Consider the following 19,146-nt stretch of genomic DNA (forward strand, 5'->3'; position numbering starts at 1 on the left):
GATTGGAAAATCACATTCTTCACAAAAGCAAGCCCTAACCTGCTTTTGCTGGAACACATCCTTTGTTGAGAAATCTGGTCTTATGGAAAAAGATGACATAAAGTGCACCTCTACTGAGATAGTAACATACAGTTCTGTTCACATTCTTGCTGGTAAAAATACTTCTGCCTTTTCACTCCAGTGCTGCTCACGTATGACCAAAGGAGAGCAAGAGTTGATCTCCTCTAACCTGATCCACACCCAGTGCGCACCTGCCGATGTATTGAAGTCTTGTCAGCACTGGTTGTTAAAGTGTCATTAAACCTATTTCAAAAAGTTCACATTTGTTGATAGCAAATCTTACAAGGGAAGCAACAACGTTTAGCCCACATAAAAAAAATAACTAGCTTCTCTCTCTTTTTTTTTTTTCTTTCTTTGATGTTAGGAAGTCTGGTCATGTGATATACCGCCCCTTCTTTGCAGAGTTGTAAGGGGGAGGAGCAATGCAGAAAGTATCATCAGTGGTCATATGTTAAAAAAAAAAAAAAAAAGATTTTTTATATATATATATATATCTATCTATCTCACACACACACAGAGCCATCTGTCTGTGTCCCTCTTTAGCCCACTGCTCAGATGCTTTTACCCCTGCCTGTTTGTTCCCCCCACAGCTGCCACTGCTATGACTCCTGTCCTTCTCCCTTAAGCTTCTGCCGTTATGTTGCTGCCAGAACTAGGCCTATTGCCCAGCAAACGCCACACTAGCAGAAGAAGGGAAGAGTGCCAGCTGTAGAGATAAAGGCAGGCATCACAAGAGTGAAGGAAAAGAGGAGACAGGTGGGGTGAAAGCGCTAAGTGGAGGGACAGAGGAAGCAAATAAAGGAACAGTGTGTCAGGCTTCTGTCATTCAATCTTCTGGAACCGCCCTTCAAGCTAATGAAGAGTCACGTGGGGTGACTTCTAGAGGAAATGAGAGAGAAATGGCTTTACAAGGATCTGCTGCTGAGCATGCGCAATGAAAGTGGCAATCTCTGCAGCCAGAGGAGCGGTTGCTTCAGGGTGGCCACTAACAAGGTGGTAGTCATGGATATAGCCGGATCAACCAGGCATTTTATTACAAGGAAAAGTTGCATTCTGGAAAGCTTTTGCACACAGCTTTGGAATAAATTTTCAAGAGTAATATACACAAAATATATAAAGGGTAACTCCACTTTCGCTGGGGAATAAAAAGGCAAATAAAGAAAAAATAGTATAGTGTATACAATTGGGGCATAAGTCATATTGTAATTGAATGTTATTAAAAAATATCTTTCCTTTTCAATCTGCAGCTGCTTTAATTTTCTGAAAATGAAATGCAATATGGCTACCTGGAGGTGTTATGTACACAGAATGTATACAGAACACCCCCCAGAAACATAATTTCCTGCTTGTGTGATTGGCCCACTGATTTTCCCAGAAGTCTTTACTAAGATGCAAGTTAGATTTCAGGCACCCCCTGCAACAAAAATGTTATTTTTTGGTGAGATGCTCCCAATAGGAACAAATATCTAAAGGGATGCAGGCACAGCAGCTTTCCTCATTAGAGCTCTGATTCTGCAGCAGCTGGTTGATAATTATGAAAGCACTCCCATTAGATTTACTCAGCACAGGGGCATGTAGGAACAGACAGGGTTTTCTTCAGAATAACAAAAGGTAGGAACCTGCAACAAAGTTTGTTAAAATTCTTGCAATGTACATAGATCACTCCTAGGGGGAATGTTTTTTTTCTCAACAAAAGTGGAGTTACGCTCTCATTGGGTTTGGGGGAGGGGAAGCATATTTCTGTGTGGGAGCCAAAATGCAAGCCTCTAGACAACATAATGCTGGAGATCTGGGGAATTCTAGTCACACAAGAGGGTTTTGCAACTTTTACACTATTTACAGGCACTCAGTGCTTCTGCTGTTAGGCTGGCCATACACTATACAATTTTCTTATTCAATTTCCTTTAGATTTACCTCCAACTATGTAGTGCGAGGGCCTGCCTGATTGCATACACATTGAAAGTGTTTAGGTTTGACCTCATATTCTATGGTTATGGTAAATCTAAAGGAAAATTGAATAAGAAAATTGTAACTCTGCTTTAAGAACAAAACAAAGCATCTTTGTGCATTTTAATTGTATGTGTGCACATGTGGAAAGCCATATTTGCTGTACAGGCTCTGTCCCTTGCTTAGTAGTGGAGCACACTGGTGCAGAGGCCCGTGCATCACACAAGAGCTGCAGCATCATATCCGAGTTTGACAGGCATGCGTGGACTGGTGCACTTCCCCAAATGCCGCGTACACACCACTAGGTCCGATGGAATCAGTCCGTCGGATATATTGTGTGTGGGCTAATCCGATCGTTTTTCATTGAAAAAATTTGACGGACTCAGAAATAGAACATGTTTCAAATCTGTCCGACAGACTCAATTCCTATTGGGAAAACCGTTCGTCTGTATGCAAGTCCGACAGACTGAATACGATGCAAGGAAAGCTATTGGCTACTGGCTATTGAACTTCCTTTTTTAGTCCCGTCTTCAAAACGAATGGACTTTCGAATGGACTTGGTCCGTTAGTTCGGAAGTGTGTCGGAAATCTGACGAAAGTCAGTCGGGAAGACCGTCGGACCTAGTCTGCTGGAAAGTCTGCTCGTGTGTACGCGGCATAACAGTTTGTGTTCAGGGCCATGCACCTGTCCTTCCATGTCTGTAAAACTCAGATGTATGGGTGAGTCAATAAGGTCTGTATGTAGGTGTTAACTAACATGGGCTGCCTGCACACTGCTCCAGACGCTTGAACATACTTCTGTTGCTCTATGCATGGGCATCTGTGCGCATGTGAATGAGCCCCAGACTTTTCCTTTCTCTCAGTGGCTATCAATCGGATTACTGAGTTTTGTGCTGACTGAAGACCTTGTTTTCCTATTCATAGCCGTCTATCTTAGCAGCAGTTTTGCATACAGACTATACTGACTTGCTTATGGCCACTAGAGGGAGAATCTTCAAACTGGTAAAATAAATGTCCTCATTAAAGTATGGAAGAGTAAGCAAGTAGAAAAGTTACGTCAACAATTACTTTTATGAAATGATTTATTAACACCGTTCACTCTCTGAAGTGCACCATTGTTTCCTTTTAAATAACACCCGTGCCCAAACCCTCAAGCACACGTGTGATGAAATAAAAAGGAATTTGCTGACAGTATATTGATGTCAAAGAACTGATTAATTGCATTAGTTCAGAAAAGAAAATGAATATATATTTCCAGCTGGCAACTTACAGAGGGGTCTTTGGGGAGGAATGATGACGTACGACTGAATTCAAGCGTCACATTTGTAACATCTGTGCCTTTCCTTATCCACGTGGTATATAATCTCTGGGGACCCCAGACTTTTTCTGATCTGTAAAGATCAGTCTGCTCTCTAGATATGCAGTCTGCCTCGGTTCTTAAATAGGAACTCAATAATGGGTCTTTATATTGAGGCTGATTCAATATAAATATGTATGCTTTGCAGCATGCTTCTCAGCAAGTCTACACTGAACACATAATACATTCCAAAGAATATTTATAAGCCTCACTGAGGTAGTAGAAGGTGTGTTTAGGAAGACTCTTAAGCCCAACACAAGCCAAACATTTTTGGGTTATGATAAAGTGGGTAAGGGTTAACGCCTGATTTTTTTTATTTTTTATTTTTTTATTGTGGTTGGTGAAGATTTAGCCCTCCCTTCATGTTCAGGGGACATTCTGACTCAAAAGGTGTCAACAGGATAGGAATTAAAATGTTTCCACAGTGAGGACACAATGCACTAAAAGCTTGACTGAGTTTCTATCACATTTTTCCATTATATATATTACATAATATTTGATTTTTTTTTTTCTGTAAACCTTTCCATGCTTTTATGAACACCTGATTTATTATTGTTTGAGACCAGAGATTTGTATGGAGTACCTGATGAAGGGGGAACCATATAACCCCTGTAATGCGTTGGCTTACCTCTATAAAGACAAAAAGTATTGTGGGCTTTTTCCAGTTTTGCTTTTAAATCTTCTTTCAGCTATAACAATCTCACAGAGGTCGTAACCCTTGCTCACTGTATCCAAAACCAAATTAAAAAAAATTATTTGACTTTAGCTGTGCAAATGAGACATGAACTTCTGAAAGATCCCACTTCAGCAAAAGGAGGAACTGTTTTGGACTGACATAAGTTTTTCTAGTTTTAGTTATTTAGTGTTGGAAAGGGTTATGATGTTTGTCAGGCTTTTAATGTCGCCTGTGTCCCTGTAACACAGATCTCCGTTTTTGTGAGTATTGTTCCCGTGAAGAAAACTGAAGAGGAATCCAGAATGTTATGGTTGTCAACAGATCAGAATAGTCTTCAAAAAGGGGACATCTGTTCTGATGACAGCTGTCAAAGGTGGAATCTGTAATCCCATTTGAGAGGTTTTCTTGTCACATCTCTGGGTCATGGAGTGAAGGAAAATTTCCTTGACAGAAACCCAAGCAGCCTTAGGAGCCTGGAGGAATTTCTAACACTGTCAATAACAAAAAGAAAATACTTTGCCTGAAGTACCATTTTGAGGTCCACTTTAGTACAGATGTCTGCCAGCAGGCTTGTTTTCTTAAGGAATGTAATTAATTTGTTTTTAACCTAAATCTTATAATGCTCTTTAACCCTTGCAGCCTATCCTGAAGAAATCTGTGACGGTGACAGAAACCCCTTCTGCTGTCTATCATTACAAGGAGGAAGATCTACTCATCCCAGAGTTTAGTGTCAATAGACATCTCAATGCTGTGTTTGAGGCTGCAAAAAAGGACCTTTCAACTCTGATAAAGCTTAAGGTAAGTTTATGCAACGAGAATTGCTTTCTGAAATATGCCTGGCTGTGTTAAGGAAGGCCAGCAGGGGTTGCTGCTGAGCTGTTCTACAATATGAAGCTTTATATGATATTCATGCCTCCAAGGCACAGAAAAGTGACCATGTTACATTTTCTCTTGCTTAGGGATCCAGATTTTTGGCACTGCGTCATGTGACAAGTGCATTGGCCTTTCATACAAGCAGTTTTTAAATAGCAACTCGCTCTCTAGTCCAGTGAAGTTCTCACTTTATAGTTTTTGCTGATATTGGGTCAGATAGGTCATGATTCAGATTTGGGTGAATTTAGGAGGTGACATATAGCAGTTATGGAATTAATAGCCTGTAAGGTCAACTGGTGCCTTTTTAAGGTTCGGTTCACATATGAGCCACATGTGGCTCACAGCAGAGGTCCGGGGCGTGTGGGTTCACGGTTTCAGGTCTGATTTCAGCTCCAATTTTGGGCTGAATTTGGACCTGAAACGGACCAAAAGAGGCACAGTGGTTTTCTGCAAAATGAACCCGGACCTGCTGTGGGGGTCCCACATCCAAGTCGTAATTGCGTGAACCTGGCCTAAATGTATGTTGAATGTTTGCTAATGCAGTTTGTTCACGTGTGACCTTTGCTGTCATTATTTTTGAGACTGACCTTCTATTTAGAATGATGGCAACCTGTTCTGAGAGAACTATGTAGGCTACCATTGACAACCTAAACTTACTAGTCCCCCAGGTGCAGTGCTGACCATTTGTCTCTAAGTATCTCAAATATTTGGCCGGTGAAGCTGGAACTCCTTACCTACTTACCTGTGTCAGGCCAGTGATCTGGAAGGTATCAAAGACACTGGGGTTGATTTACTAAAACTGAAAAGGGCAAAATCTAGTACAGCTGTGCATGGTAGCCAATCCACTTCTAACTTCAGCTTGTTCCATTAGGGTCCGTTCACACAGGGGCAACACGACTTTCAACACGACTTTTGGAGGCAACTTGGACACGACCTGAACACAACTTGGGGCGACTTACAACACGACTTTAAGTCGCCTCAGGCCAGGCGACTTTTGCCGTGGCCAATCAGAAAATGAGCTCTCAAGGGGAAACTCCACGCCAAATTTATTTAAAAAAAAATTGGCGTGGGTTCCCCCTCCGAGAGCATACCAGGCCCTTAGGTCTGGTATGGATTTTAAGGGGAACCCCCTACGCCGAAAAAACGGCATGGGGGTCCCCCTTAAAATCCATACCAGACCCTTATCCGAGCACGCTACCCGGCCAGCCAGGAAAGGGGGTGGGGACAAGCGAGCCCCCCCCCCCTCCTGAGCCGTACCAGGCCGCTCGCCCTCAACATGGGGGGGGCCTTGGGGAAGGGGGGCCACGCGCCCCCCCCCCACCAAAAAGGTAAGGGGGCCCCCGGATCCCGGCCCCCCAACCTATGTGAATGAGTATGGGGTACAACGTACCCCTACCCATTCACCTGTGAAAAAAAAGTACAAAAAAAACACAACACAGGGTTAAAATTGTTTATTGCACAGCTCCGGGGTCTTCCGTCTTCGGGGGTCTTCTCGCCGGACTCCTCCGCTATCTTCTGCTAGCTCTTTTACTAGCGGAGGAGCCCGGCATTCTTCTTCGCCGCCACTCTCTTCTTCCGACTTCGGGGGTCTTGTCCCCCTCTTCGGTTCTTCTTGCCGGGCCACCGCGCCTTCTTCTAGCTCTTTTACAAGCGGTGGCCCGGTCTTCTGTCGCCGCCGCCGTCTTCTGTTCTTCTCTTCTGGAGATGTTGCCTCGCCGCTGTCTCTGCTTACTATGACAGAACACGCGGCGTGCGGCGACTTATATAGGGACATCACCGGATGATGTCCCCGCCCATTATGATGTCACAGTCCCAGCATACACGCGGCGTGCGGCGACATATATAGGGACATTACCGGATGATGTCCCCGCCCATTATGATGTCACAGTCCCAGCATCCTCCGAAGTCGGGAAGAAGAGAGCGGCGGCGAAGAAGAATGCCGGGCTCCTCCGCTAGTAAAAGAGCTAGCAGAAGATAGCGGAGGAGTCCGCCGAGAAGACCCCCGAAGACGGAAGACCCCCGGAGCTGTGCAATAAACTATTTTAACCCTGTGTTGTTTTTTTTTGTACTTTTTTTCCACAGGTGAATCGGTAGGGGTACGTTGTACCCCATACTCATTCACATAGGGTGGGGGGCCGGGATCCGGGGGCCCCCTTATTAGAGGGGGCTCCCGGATTCCGATAAGCCCCCCCCGCAGACCCCGACAACCAACGGCCAGGGTTGTCAGGAAGAGGCCCTTGTCCTCATCAACATGGGGACAAGGTGCTTTGGGGTGGGGGGGCCGCGTGGCCCCCCTTCCCCAAGGCACCCCTCATGTTGTGGGCGCGTGGCCTGGTACGGCTCAGGAGGGGGGGGGCTCGCTCGTCCCCACCCCCTTTCCTGGCCGGCCAGGTAGCGTGCTCGGATAAGGGTCTGGTATGGATCTGGGGGGACCCCCACACCGTTTTTTCAGCGTAGGGGGTTCCCCTTAAAATCCATACCAGACCTAAGGGCCTGGTATGCTCTCGGAGGGGGAACCCACACCAAAAAATGTTAAATAAATTCTGTCAGAGTCGCCTCCGTATAGACGGAGATCCGACTTGGAGGCGACCTCCATTGAAATCAATGGGTACCGGTCGCCTACAAGTCGGATTGAAGTAGTACAGGAACCTTTTCTGAAGTCGGAGCGACTTCAGTAGTGTGCATTAAGACGGCTCTCATTCACTTACATTGATTTTTAAATGTTGTCCGACCTGAGGCGACTAGGGGCGACCTAAAGCCCCTGTGTGAACGGACCCTTAAGCTTTGACAAAAAAAAAAGCTGATTGTTTGCTATGCAGAGCTGCACCAGATTTTGTACTCTCCAATTTTAGTAAATCAACACCATTAAATGCATGATAGGCAGACAGCTAGCACTGACAGCTTGTGTTCTGAGTGGAATATAGAGGCTGCCGATACTGACGTAGCCTGAAATTTTTTTCTGCCTGACTGACTTGCTCTTCGGTGCTTTCTAAATTGCCATACTGGAAAAAAAACATGCAGATGGCCCACACCCCATACCATTGCTTTGAAAAAAAAACTGTGCCTTTATAAAGCATATCAATGTGCTTTACCAGTTAGCATAGTGTTACGAGCTATTCTTGTAAATGGAAGAGTAGTAATGGGGGGGGGGGGGGGGGGGTGGTTGAGCGAGCTGGTCAGCCTAGGTAATCTGTCAAAGTCATTTGACTAGCTCTCCTCCAGTAGCTTACATTTTATGAATGAGCTGAAAAATGCAGGCCCTGGTGTGGAGTAACCTAGAGGTTATAGGCATTCTTCATTATAAATGAGCCCCTGAGTTTTGTTCTGTTACATGCCGTATTTTGCTTTGAAAAGCAGTAAAGTATAGTATAGTAAAGTGTAAAAACAGTGTTACTAGCTCCACGGATATGTAAATATACTAATTTAGTTCCACAACAAAGCTGCTCAATACGTGCTACAACAATAAGTGCACTTACAAACGTGAATAAGAATAAGCATGAACAGCGCTAGGAAAGATACACAGAGAGTGAACATAAAAAAGAAAAAAAAACAAAATGTGTGTCACTTCTCCTGATAATACACTTATGCATCAAATACATCTATTCAAATGCAGGGTAGAACACCACTGAAAACCAACCTGGTACTTCAAATGTGAACATGGCTATTATTGTGGCCTCAGCCAGCGCTGCTCCGGCTACTCCCTTTGACACGCTTCACCCTGCCCACCGGGACTTGGTCACAGTGGTGGGAAAGATTAGCAGGACAAAGGTTTCTATGTGCATCATTGGCCGTGAAGGGAAAAAGAAAAACAGGTATATGTAATGAAAGTACAGTAAATTGATTCAAGAAGGCAAAAACAAAAGGAGAGAGGAGAAAATATTAATGAATAATTCATGATTTTTTTCTTTTTATTATTATTGTAGAATTGTATAAAGTAAAAGATAAGAAGAAAGTATATGAAAGAAGTTGCAAGTAAATGTGAAAAATAAATAAAACAAATAAAAATGTGATAGGAAATAATTTTACTTTTTTTTTCACAATTGCTTGCATCGTCTTTCATATACTTTCTTTCTTATTTTTTACTTTACTATTATTCTACAATAATAAAAATAAAAAAATCATTAATTATTAATTTGTTTTATTCGGTTATGTTTTATCCTATCTCCTTTTTGTTTTTTCCCTTCTTGAATCTTGATCCATTTACTTTTATCACATTCACCTGTTTTCTTTTTTCCCTTCACGGCCAATGAAGCACACCAAAACTTTGGCCCTGGTGGGTGGGGCGAAATGTGCAAGGGTCCTTTCACACAGGGCGGATCAACGCACAACATTGAACCTTGAAGCAGGTGATCTACAGCAGCAGAAGACCACAAAGACCACACCGGGTGCCACTCCTGTCAGCTAAGAACAGGAAACTGAAACTACAATTCACACAGGCACACCAAAATTGGACAATAGAAGTTTGTGAAAACGTTGCCTGGCCTAATGAGTCTCGATTTCAGCTGTAACATCAGATTGTGGGGTCAGAATTTGGAGTAAACATGAAAGCATTGATCCATATCGCCTTGTAACAGTTCAGTCTGGTGGTGGTGGTGTAATGGTGTGGGGGATATTTTCTTGGCACACTTAGGGCCCCTTAGTACCAATTGAGCATCGTTTAAACGCCACGGCCTACCTGAGTATTGTTTCTGACCATGTCCATCCCTTTATGACTACAGTGTACCCATCTTCTGATGGCTAATTCCAGCAGGATAATGCACCATGTCATGAAGCTCAAATAATCTCACCACTGGTTTAAACTAGACAATGAGTTCACTGGCCTTCACAGTCACCAGATCTCAAGCCAATAGACCACCTTTGGGATGTGATGGAATGGGAGACCTGCATTATGGATGTGCAGCTGACAAATCTGCTGCAACTGCATGATGCTATCATGTCAATATGGATCAAAATCTCTGATGAATGTATCCAACACCTTGTTTAATCTATGCCATTAAGAATGAAGGCAAAAGGGGGTCCAACCCGGTACTAGCAAGGTGTACCTCAAAGTGGCCGGTGGGTGTATTTCTCTTGAATAGATGTATTTGATGCACAAGTGGATAGTATATAAGGAGAAGTAAATAAGACAGATTTTGTTTTTTCCTTTTAATGTTTATACGTTATGTAATTTTCAAAGCACTGTTCTTGTTTATTGTTATACATGTCATAGTAAAGTGCCGATTGACACATCACCTTGCTGTGTCACACCGATTTAACACCTACTGATTTTCTGACATGCCTTCCAATGTGACTCCCCTTCATAGCCATGTTTGAAATTATGTTTTCCGTAACTCTATATTGATATTGTGTTTCTGTTATTTTTTCCCCCCTCCCCCCCCCCCCGTATATTTTAGTTGCTCTTTTGGGGGGAAGGGGGGGTCAGTATCTGGCTGACTGTGTTCTTGTTCAATGGTGACAGGTTTTAAAAACTTGAAATGCCTTTTCTTTGCAATTATTGAGAACTGTGCAGTTATGTTGAGCAAAGTCTCAAATTCACCTTTAGTACTTTATCAGTATTTAGACAGACTTGCCATGCTATAGAGCTAGACGAAGGAAGAAGTGGCACTGTGAGCTTTTGATTAATGTTTTCCAGGCTACAGTTTTAAGGATCTTGTAGCAGACAGATCAATATCTATTGATTCATACGCACTGCAGAATGAACATTATAAGAGGAAACAACGTTTATTTTTTTTAAATTTTTGATGAAATGGGTAACATTTGATAATGTCAGACAGGTGCTTTGATGTAAATATCGACACTAGTGCAGGACTGCAGTAATCATTTAAAGATTTAGGAGGCAGTCGGTCCCAACATCCAGCTGAGAAATTCGTTTTTTCATTAGTGGCAGTCAGGACAGGTCCTCTTTCCTTTTTTTTTTTAGCTCTCACTGTGAATGCTGAGACACAGCTCCCCTCTCCCCTCACCTAGCACTTTCTGGATGCTGCTCAATGAATCTTACTTGCATGGCTTGCTGAGTTTCGTTAAATCAGCAGAAAACCGTGTTCAGCTGAAAAGACGCACAGACACTACAAAACACAAGTGTATGTCATATCTTAATGTTAGAATTCCTTTTTTCACTTTCATACATTTCTTGGTGCTTTACGCTGCATTTTTAAGACTTTTTGTAGGGTAAGAAGCTCATTAGGGTTTTTATTGGTGTATGTGTTCTAATGGGAATGGAGGGTAAAGCTCCCCACTGGAAGAAGTGTCCCCAGTGGAAGGTTTACCTCTGTGACAAGTGATCGAGGTAGGAAAATCTCCCTGACTTGAATATAGACAGTGCTTGTACAGTGCTTTGAAAAAGTATTCATACCCCTTGAAATTTTGTCATGTTATAACCAAAAACGTAAATGTATTTTATTGGGATTTTATGTGATAGACCAACACAAAGTGTCACATAACTGTGAAGTGGAAGGAAAATTTAAAAAATGGTTTTCCATTTTTATATATATATATATATATATATATATATATATATATATACACACAAATATCGGAAGAGTGTTGTATGCATTTGTATTCAGCCCCCTTTGCTTTGATACCCATAACTAAAATCTAGGGGAACCAATTGCCTTCAGAAGTCAGCAAATTAGTAAATAGAGTCCACCTGTATGTAATTTAATCTCAGTTTAAATACAGCTGTTCTGCAAAGCCCTCAGATGTTTGCTAGAGAACCTTAGTGAACAAACCGCATTATTAACCACTAAAGCCCCGGAAAGATTTACTCCCTTCCTGACCCCAGAGCACTTTTTGCAATTCGGCACTGCGCCACTTTAACTGACAATTGCGTGGTCGCATAAGGTGGCTCCCAAACAAAATTGACGTCCTTTTTTCCCACAAATAGAGCTTTCTTTTGGTGGTATTTGATCATCCCTGCGGTTTTTTTTTTTTTGCGCTATAAACAAAAAAAGGGAAAATTTCACAGGGAGCAGAGATCAGTGACACTGTCAGTAGGCAGAATGGGGAGATGCTTGTTTACATTAGCATCTCCCCGTTCTTCCTCTCCGTGAGACGATCGTGGGTATCCCTGCGGCGATCTAGTCCACGAGACCCGCGACCCGACTCACGAAGTTTGACACTGGCGGCGTGCGCCCACAGGCCTCCTCTTAAAGGGCCACGTACAGGTACGTTAGTTTGCCTGTACAAGCCCTTCTGCTGACGCATATTGACGTTGAGGCGGTCGGCAAACGGTTAAGCCCAAGGAACACACCAGACAGGTCAGGGATTAAGTTGTGGAGAAGTTTTAAAGCAGGGTTAGGTTATAAAAAAAAAAAAATATCCCAAGCTTTAAACATCTCACGGAACACAGTTCATGACATCATTTCAAAATGGAAAGAGTATGGCACAACTGAAAACCTACCAAGACATGGCCATCCACTTAACCGCTTGCCGACCGCCGCAGGATGATGTACGTCGACAGAATGGCACGGGCAGGCATATGGGCGTACCTGTACGTCCCTGCCTTCCCGCGGGTGGGGGGCCCGGTCGGGCCCCCCCCCCGGTGCCAGCGGCGGTCGGTATCCATGCAGGAGCGATCCGGGATGAGGGGGCGGCCATTCATTGATGGCCACCCCCTCGCGATCGCTCCTGACGAATGGGAGTGAAGCATTGCATCACTTCCTCTCCTGTAATGTAAACACAGGAGAGGAAGTGATGTAATCTCTCCTCCGTGTCGGTATTTTTCGTTCCGGCACCGAGGAGAGAGGATCGGTGAGTTGCACCAACACGACACTTCACAGTAGAACATGCCAGGCACACTCACACCCCCCCTTTACCCCCCGATCACCCCCCAATTACCCCTGCCCCCCCAGTCACAGTGACACCAATTGCATTTTTTATTTTTTTGCATTGGTGTCATTTGTGACTGTAATAACTGTTAGGGCAGTTAGGGTTAGCCCCCTTTAGTTCTAATGTACCCCCCTAACCCCCCCAATAAAGGTTTAACCCCGTGATCACCCCCCGTCGCCAGTGTCACTAAGGCTGGGTTCACATTGCAGCGGTTTATGAGAACGGATGCGATTTGCACTGCAGTGCAAATCACATCCGATCTCTGTGCGATTTGAGTTCAGCCATTCGCCGCACCCGCCGCAAATTCGCACGGGACCCTTTTTTTGGTCCGCAGCAGAATCAGATCGCATGGGTGTTCACACCATGCGATCCGAGTTTGCAGATCGCACTGCGATATGCGAACTGATCTGGGGGTGTCATTAACATTTCACTGACACTCCCAGCAGTTCGCATAGGGCAGTGTGAACTGCCGCCGGGAGGCATGCGATGCGGGAACCCGCCGCGGATTCGTGGCGTTCCCGCATCGCTCCAGTGTGAACCCAGCCTAATAAGCTATCGTTTTTCTGATCGCTGTATTAGTGTCACAGGTGACGCTAGTTAGGCAGGTAGGTATTTAGGTTCGCTGCAGCTTTTTATAGCGCCAGGGACCCCCATATACTACCGCATAAAGCCCCCTGATTGCCCCCTAGTTAACCCTTTCACCATTGATCACCATATAACTGTTACAGATGACGCTGGTTGGTTAGTTATTTTTTTATAGTTTCAGGGCACCCGCCATTTATTACCTAGTCTCACTAGTGTACCCCTAAATTTAGGGGTGTCTACTTTCCAAAATGGGGTCATTTGGGGGGGGTTTGTGCCATCTTGGCATTTTATGGCCTTCAAAACTGTAACGCCCTTAGAAAGCCTGAAGGCGGTGTTTGGTTTTCGGGGCCCCGTACGCGGCTAGGCTCCCAAAAAGTCCCACATATGTGGTATCCCCGTACTCAAGAGAAGCAGCAGAATTTATTTTGGGGTGTCATTTCACATATGCCCATGGCATGCGTGAGCAATATATCATTTAGTGACAACTTTGTGAAAAAATAAAATAAAATAAAAAGTTTGTAATTTTCCCGCAACTTGTTGCAAAATATAAAATATTCCATGGACTCAACATGCCTCTCAGCAAATAGCTTGGGGTGTCTACTTTCTAAAATGGGGTCATTTGTGGGGGTTTTGTGCCATCTTGGCATTTTATGGCCTTCAAAACTGTAATAGGTAGTGAGAAGTGAAATCAAAAATTTACGCCCTTAGAAAGCCTGATGGCGGTGCTTGGTTTTCGGGGCCCCGTACGCGGCTAGGCTCCCAAAAAGTCCCACATATGTGGTATCCCCGTACTCAGGAGAAGCAGCAGAATTTATTTTGGGGTGTCAGTTCACATATGCCCATAGCATGTGTGAGCAATATATCATTTAGTGACAACTTTGTGTAAAAAAAAAAAAAAAAAAAAATAAAAAAAAAAATTTTTTTTGTCATTATTCAATCGCTTGAGGCAAAAAAATTAAATATTCAATGGGCTCAACATGCCACTTATCAATTTCCTTAGGGGGTCTACTTTCCAAAATGGGGTCATTTGGGGGGGGGGGGTTTGTACTGCCCTGCCATTTTAGCACCTCAAGAAATGAGATAGGCAGTCGTAAACTAAAAGCTGCGTAAATTCCAGAAAACGTACCTTAGTTTGTAGATGTGACAACTTTTGCGCAAACCAATAAATATACAGTTATTGACTTTTTTTTTACCAAAGACATGTGGCTGAATACATTTTGGCCTAAATGTATGACTAAAATTGAGTTTATTGGATTTTTCTAATAACAAAAAGTAGAAAATATCATTTTTTTTCAAAATTTGCGGTCTTTTTACGTTTATATCGCAAAAAATAAAAATCGCAGAGGCAATCAAATACCATCAAAAGAAAGCTCTATTTGTGGGAAGAAAAGGACGCAAATTTTGTTTGGGTACAACATTGCATGACCGCGCAATTACCAGTTAAAGCAGCGCAGTGCCAAATTGTAAAAAGACCTCTGGTCATTGACCAGCAAAATGGTCCGGTCTGAAAGTGGTTAAACTGACAGGCCAGGCAAGGAGATCATTAATCAGAAAAGCAGCCAAGAGGCCCATGGTAACTGTAGAGGAGCTGCAGAGATCCACAGCTCAGTTGGAAGAATCTGTCCACAGGACAACTATTAGTTGTGCGCTCCACAAATCTGATCTTTATGGAAGAGTAGCAAGAAGAAAGTCATTCTTGAAAGAAACCTAAAGGAAGTCACATTTGCAGTTTGCAAGAAGCCAGTTTGCGACACAGCAAACGTGCAAGAAGGTGCTCTGGTTAGATGGGATTAAAATTGAACTTTTTGGCCTAAATGCAAAATGCTATGTGTGGCGGAAAACTAATACTGCACATCGCCCTGAACACATCATCCCCACCGTGAAACATGGTGGTGACAGCATCATGTTGTGGTAATGCTTTTCTTCAGCCAGGACAGGAAAGCTGGTCAGAGTTGATGGGAAGATGGATGAAACCAAATACAGGGCAATCTTAGAAGAAAACCCGTGAAAAGTCTGCAAAAGACTCCACCTTCCAGCAGAACAACGACCCTAAACATGCAGCCAGAGCTACAATGGAATGGTTTAGCTCAAAGCATATTCATGTGTTAGAATGGCCCAGTCAAAATCCAGACCTAAATCCAATTGAGAATATGTGGCAAGACTTGAAAATTGCTGTTCACAGACGCTCTCCATCCAATCTGACAGAGCTTGAGCTTTTTTGCAAAGAAGGGCAATAATTTCACTCTCTAGATGTACAAAGCTGGTAGAGACATCCCCAAAAAGACTTGCAGTTGTAATTGCAGCGGAAGGAGGTTCTACAAAAGTATTGACTCAGGGGGTCAGAATAAAAATGCACGCCACACTTTTCAGTTATTTATTTGTAAAAAAAATTGAAAATCATTTATCGTTTTCTTTCCAATTCCCAATTATGTGCCACTTTGTGTTGGTCTATCACATAAAATCCCAATAAGATACATTTACCTCTTTGTTTGTAATATGACAAAATGGAAAATTTCAAGGGGTTTGAATACTTTTTCAAGGCAATGTATTTCTTTACCAAGCTTGGCCTTGATTTCTGCTCTGACTTTAACCACTTCAGTATCGGGCACTTTCACCCCCTTCCTGCCCAGGCCAATTTTCAGCTTTTAGCGCTGTTGCACTTCGAATGACAATTGCGCGGTCATGCAACATTGTACCCAAATTAAATTATCTTTTTTTTTTTTTTTTTTTAGACAGAGCTTTCTTTTGGTGGTATTTAATCACCACCGGATTTTATATTTTTTTGTTAAACAAATAAGACCGAAAATTTTGGGGAAAAAAAAATATTTTTTCTTAGTTTCTACTATAATATTTTGCAAATAAGTAATTTTTCTTCTTCGGTGAGGTGCATTGATGAGGCTGCACTGATGTGCGCTGATAGGAGGCACTGATTGGCACTGACAGGTTTGCCGGTTACTGACTGTCCTCTTCTCCCACAGACATGGTGTGGGAGGAAAGGACTGCCGATAAATGTGATTGTACACGGCTGATCAAATGGTAAAGGGCCGCTGTGATTGGCCCTCTACCACTATATGTGATCAGCTGTGTCCGAAAGACACAGTGGCCACATAGTGCTGGATGCACACAGAGGATTCTGGCAGGATGTCATTGGATGCCCTCCCAGAACTGGATGACCGTGCGGTAGCCATATTTGGCTATAGCACAGTCAGAAAATTGTTAAAGTCAGAAAATGCAGTCCTGCTAGATTATTTCAGGCTGGTCGCTTTTCCAGGTATTGCTATGAAACATTAAAAATAAGTGCCTATACGGTTTTAAATCCAGTACTATACTGTCTCCCCTGCTCTGCACATATTCAGTTGCTCTCCAATTTTGGCATTTCTCTTATATTCACCGACCGACACAGCTCCTCTCTGTAACAAAATGGGTTGTTGGCCCTATCACTGGAGATTACTAGGCAAAGTTGTAATACAACACTTCAGAACTTTAGTTCCGCCCAGGGGGGCGGTCCCTTAGGTTACTATCCCCACACTCTGCCCTAGTAGCCTCCGTTTTATTTTGCCTAGTGAAGGAGATAGACCTAGGAACCCTGCGGGCCCATAGGTCAGTGTTTTTTTTGATGCAGAAGCTTGGCTTTTTGCGCAAGATGAATGATCCTGTGATCTTCTATCAACAGCCGGCTGGGTGACAGGCTGGTTCACTTATCCTTGTAGTCTCCCCAGTCCGGCCATGGAGCGTTTGCAGGTCGCAGCTACGGCTCGGCAGGCCACGACATACCTCAGCTCCAGAAGTGGTCGGTGAGCTTTTATGCTCCGGGCATACATATGACCGGGCTACTGATGTCTGCGTCCCAGTATGCCGGGCCAGTAACCTTCCCTGTACTGATCAGGAGTTGGCTACAATGGAATGTCTCCCAGACCCTCAGGACTGGTAAGTACGGCTCTCCCTGTCTCGGCAGGATTGAGCAGCTGGGCATTCCCTGGGAGGTCGATTCGAGGGCCCCCTCACTCCCCTCTCTTCTCTCCCTTGCCCCTATCTCCCCTCCTTTCCCCTCCTTTCCCCTCCTTGTGGGAGGGGGGGTCTGTGCATGGATGCTGAGCGGTGTGTGTGTACCCCTAGGCCCCCTCCTGGGTTCTGGCTGTGCTGGGGTGCTTGGGTCCTGAGTGCTTAATCCAGGGAGGGGTCTGTGAGGGTTGCCCCTGTGTCGGTGCAGCGCTGTCTGCCACATGTTTCTTTCTGCCTCTCATGGCGCTGACTGGCAGCCATTTTCAGTGTGGGCAAGGGACAGCATGCTTCTGGGCTTCAAGCGGCCATTTTCCCGGTGATTCCCTATTCAGCACACTGGCGGCCATTTTCTTGAAGCTGGACCACGTTTTTTGTACTCTAGCAGCAGCTTCCTGTGCCCTCAGCTTCCTGTTTTGTCATCACAGAGCGCTAATAGGCTTTCTATCTAATCTGGACACTTTTTCAGATCGCTCAGCGATCATTCTGACGGACTACCACCGACACAGCTTTGGTCCCTCTGCATCTGGGAGCGCTAGGGGGCTACAGGCACTGCTGTATACAGCGCGGAACTCCTCAGGGCGGTGAGTCCGGTGGGTTAGAACCCCTCAGTCAGTGGCTGCAAGGAGGGTGGGACTGTCACTGTCCTAAGTTCCCTTCAGGTGGCAGACAGGTTAGGGTCACCATGGCTTCAGAAACTGGTGTTTCTTCCCCCGAAATCCAGCTAATTGCAACTGGGTCGCCTGCGGACTGCGCGGTTCCCATGGACACCCTGACAGCGGTCCTCAATTCGTTTGTTGCCAAGATAGAGGCGGTGCGTGGGATGAAAGGTGCTAAAAAGCAGGCCCTGCCTCCCCCACCCATCCTCAGGGGAGAGCTCTGACGCAGACTCTGGTCCTGCTGAGGCCGGTGACCCCTGCTCTGTCTTGTAAGATGACGCTGACCAGGACCGTTCGGACAGTGAGGATGAGTCCTCGTCCAGGTCCGTGCTCAACAAAGCACTTGTTGGAGCACTTATCACAGCTGTGCGTGATTCCCTGAAGATTCAGGAGCCAGCGGATCCCTCTGCTGATGTACCCGTCCCTTTTGGGTCCCGCAAGCCAGCACGTTTACCTAAGGTGTTCCGTATCTGACTTACTTTGACAAGTTCATTTACAAGGAATGGGGTCGCCCGCAACGGACATTTTCGGTCCCAAATACATGGCGGCGTGTTACCCCTTTGAGGAAAGCCTTCTCAAGAAATGGTCGGCTCCTCCGGTCGTAGACCCCCCAGTATCCAGGTAAAATAAAGTACCGTATATACTCGGGTATAGGCCGACCCGAATATAAGCCGAGGCCCCCAATTTACCCCCAAAAAAACTGGCAAACTTATTGACTCGTGTATAAGCCGAGGGTGAGACATGCCTGTCCATCCCTGTGTGTGTGTCCGTCCATCCCTGTGTGTCCGTCCATCCCTGTGTGTCCGTCCATCCCTGTGTGTCCGTCCATCCATCCCTGTGTGTGTGTGTGTCCATCCATCCATCCATCCCTGTGTGTGTGTGTCTCCATCCATCCATCCATCCATCCCTGTGTGTGTGTGTCTCCATCCATCCATCCCTGTGTGTGTGTGTCTCCATCCATCCATCCATCCATCCGTGTGTGTGTGTGTGTGTGTGTGTGTGTGTGTGTGTGTGTCCAGCCTACCTGTGTCCCGAGCCTTTGTCCCGAGCCTCCGTCCCGTGCCTTGCCTCCTTGCCTCCGTCCCGTGCCGTGCCTTGCCGCCGTGCCTTGCCTCCGTCCCGTGTCGTGCCTTGCCTTGCCTCCGTCCCGTCCCGTGCCGTGC

The 19,146-nt window shown here is 44.9% G+C and overlaps 1 protein-coding gene across 2 annotated transcripts in view; it reads left to right on the forward strand.

Annotated features, from left to right (window-relative positions):
• PNPLA7 (patatin like domain 7, lysophospholipase) overlaps positions 1-19,146 on the forward strand; it is a 620,671-nt gene that overhangs the window by 214,450 nt on the left and 387,075 nt on the right. For both annotated transcript variants that reach the window (XM_077476726.1, XM_077476735.1), the window contains one exon: positions 4,680-4,838. In XM_077476726.1, the coding sequence (XP_077332852.1) occupies positions 4,680-4,838 (159 nt within the window). The remainder of the gene's footprint in view (positions 1-4,679; positions 4,839-19,146) is intronic.

Source organism: Lithobates pipiens, unplaced genomic scaffold (genome assembly GCF_037356315.1).
Source record: "Lithobates pipiens isolate NorthernLeopardFrog02 unplaced genomic scaffold, aLitPip1_a1.2 Scaffold_1, whole genome shotgun sequence".
Classification (NCBI taxonomy): Eukaryota; Metazoa; Chordata; class Amphibia; order Anura; family Ranidae; genus Lithobates; species Lithobates pipiens.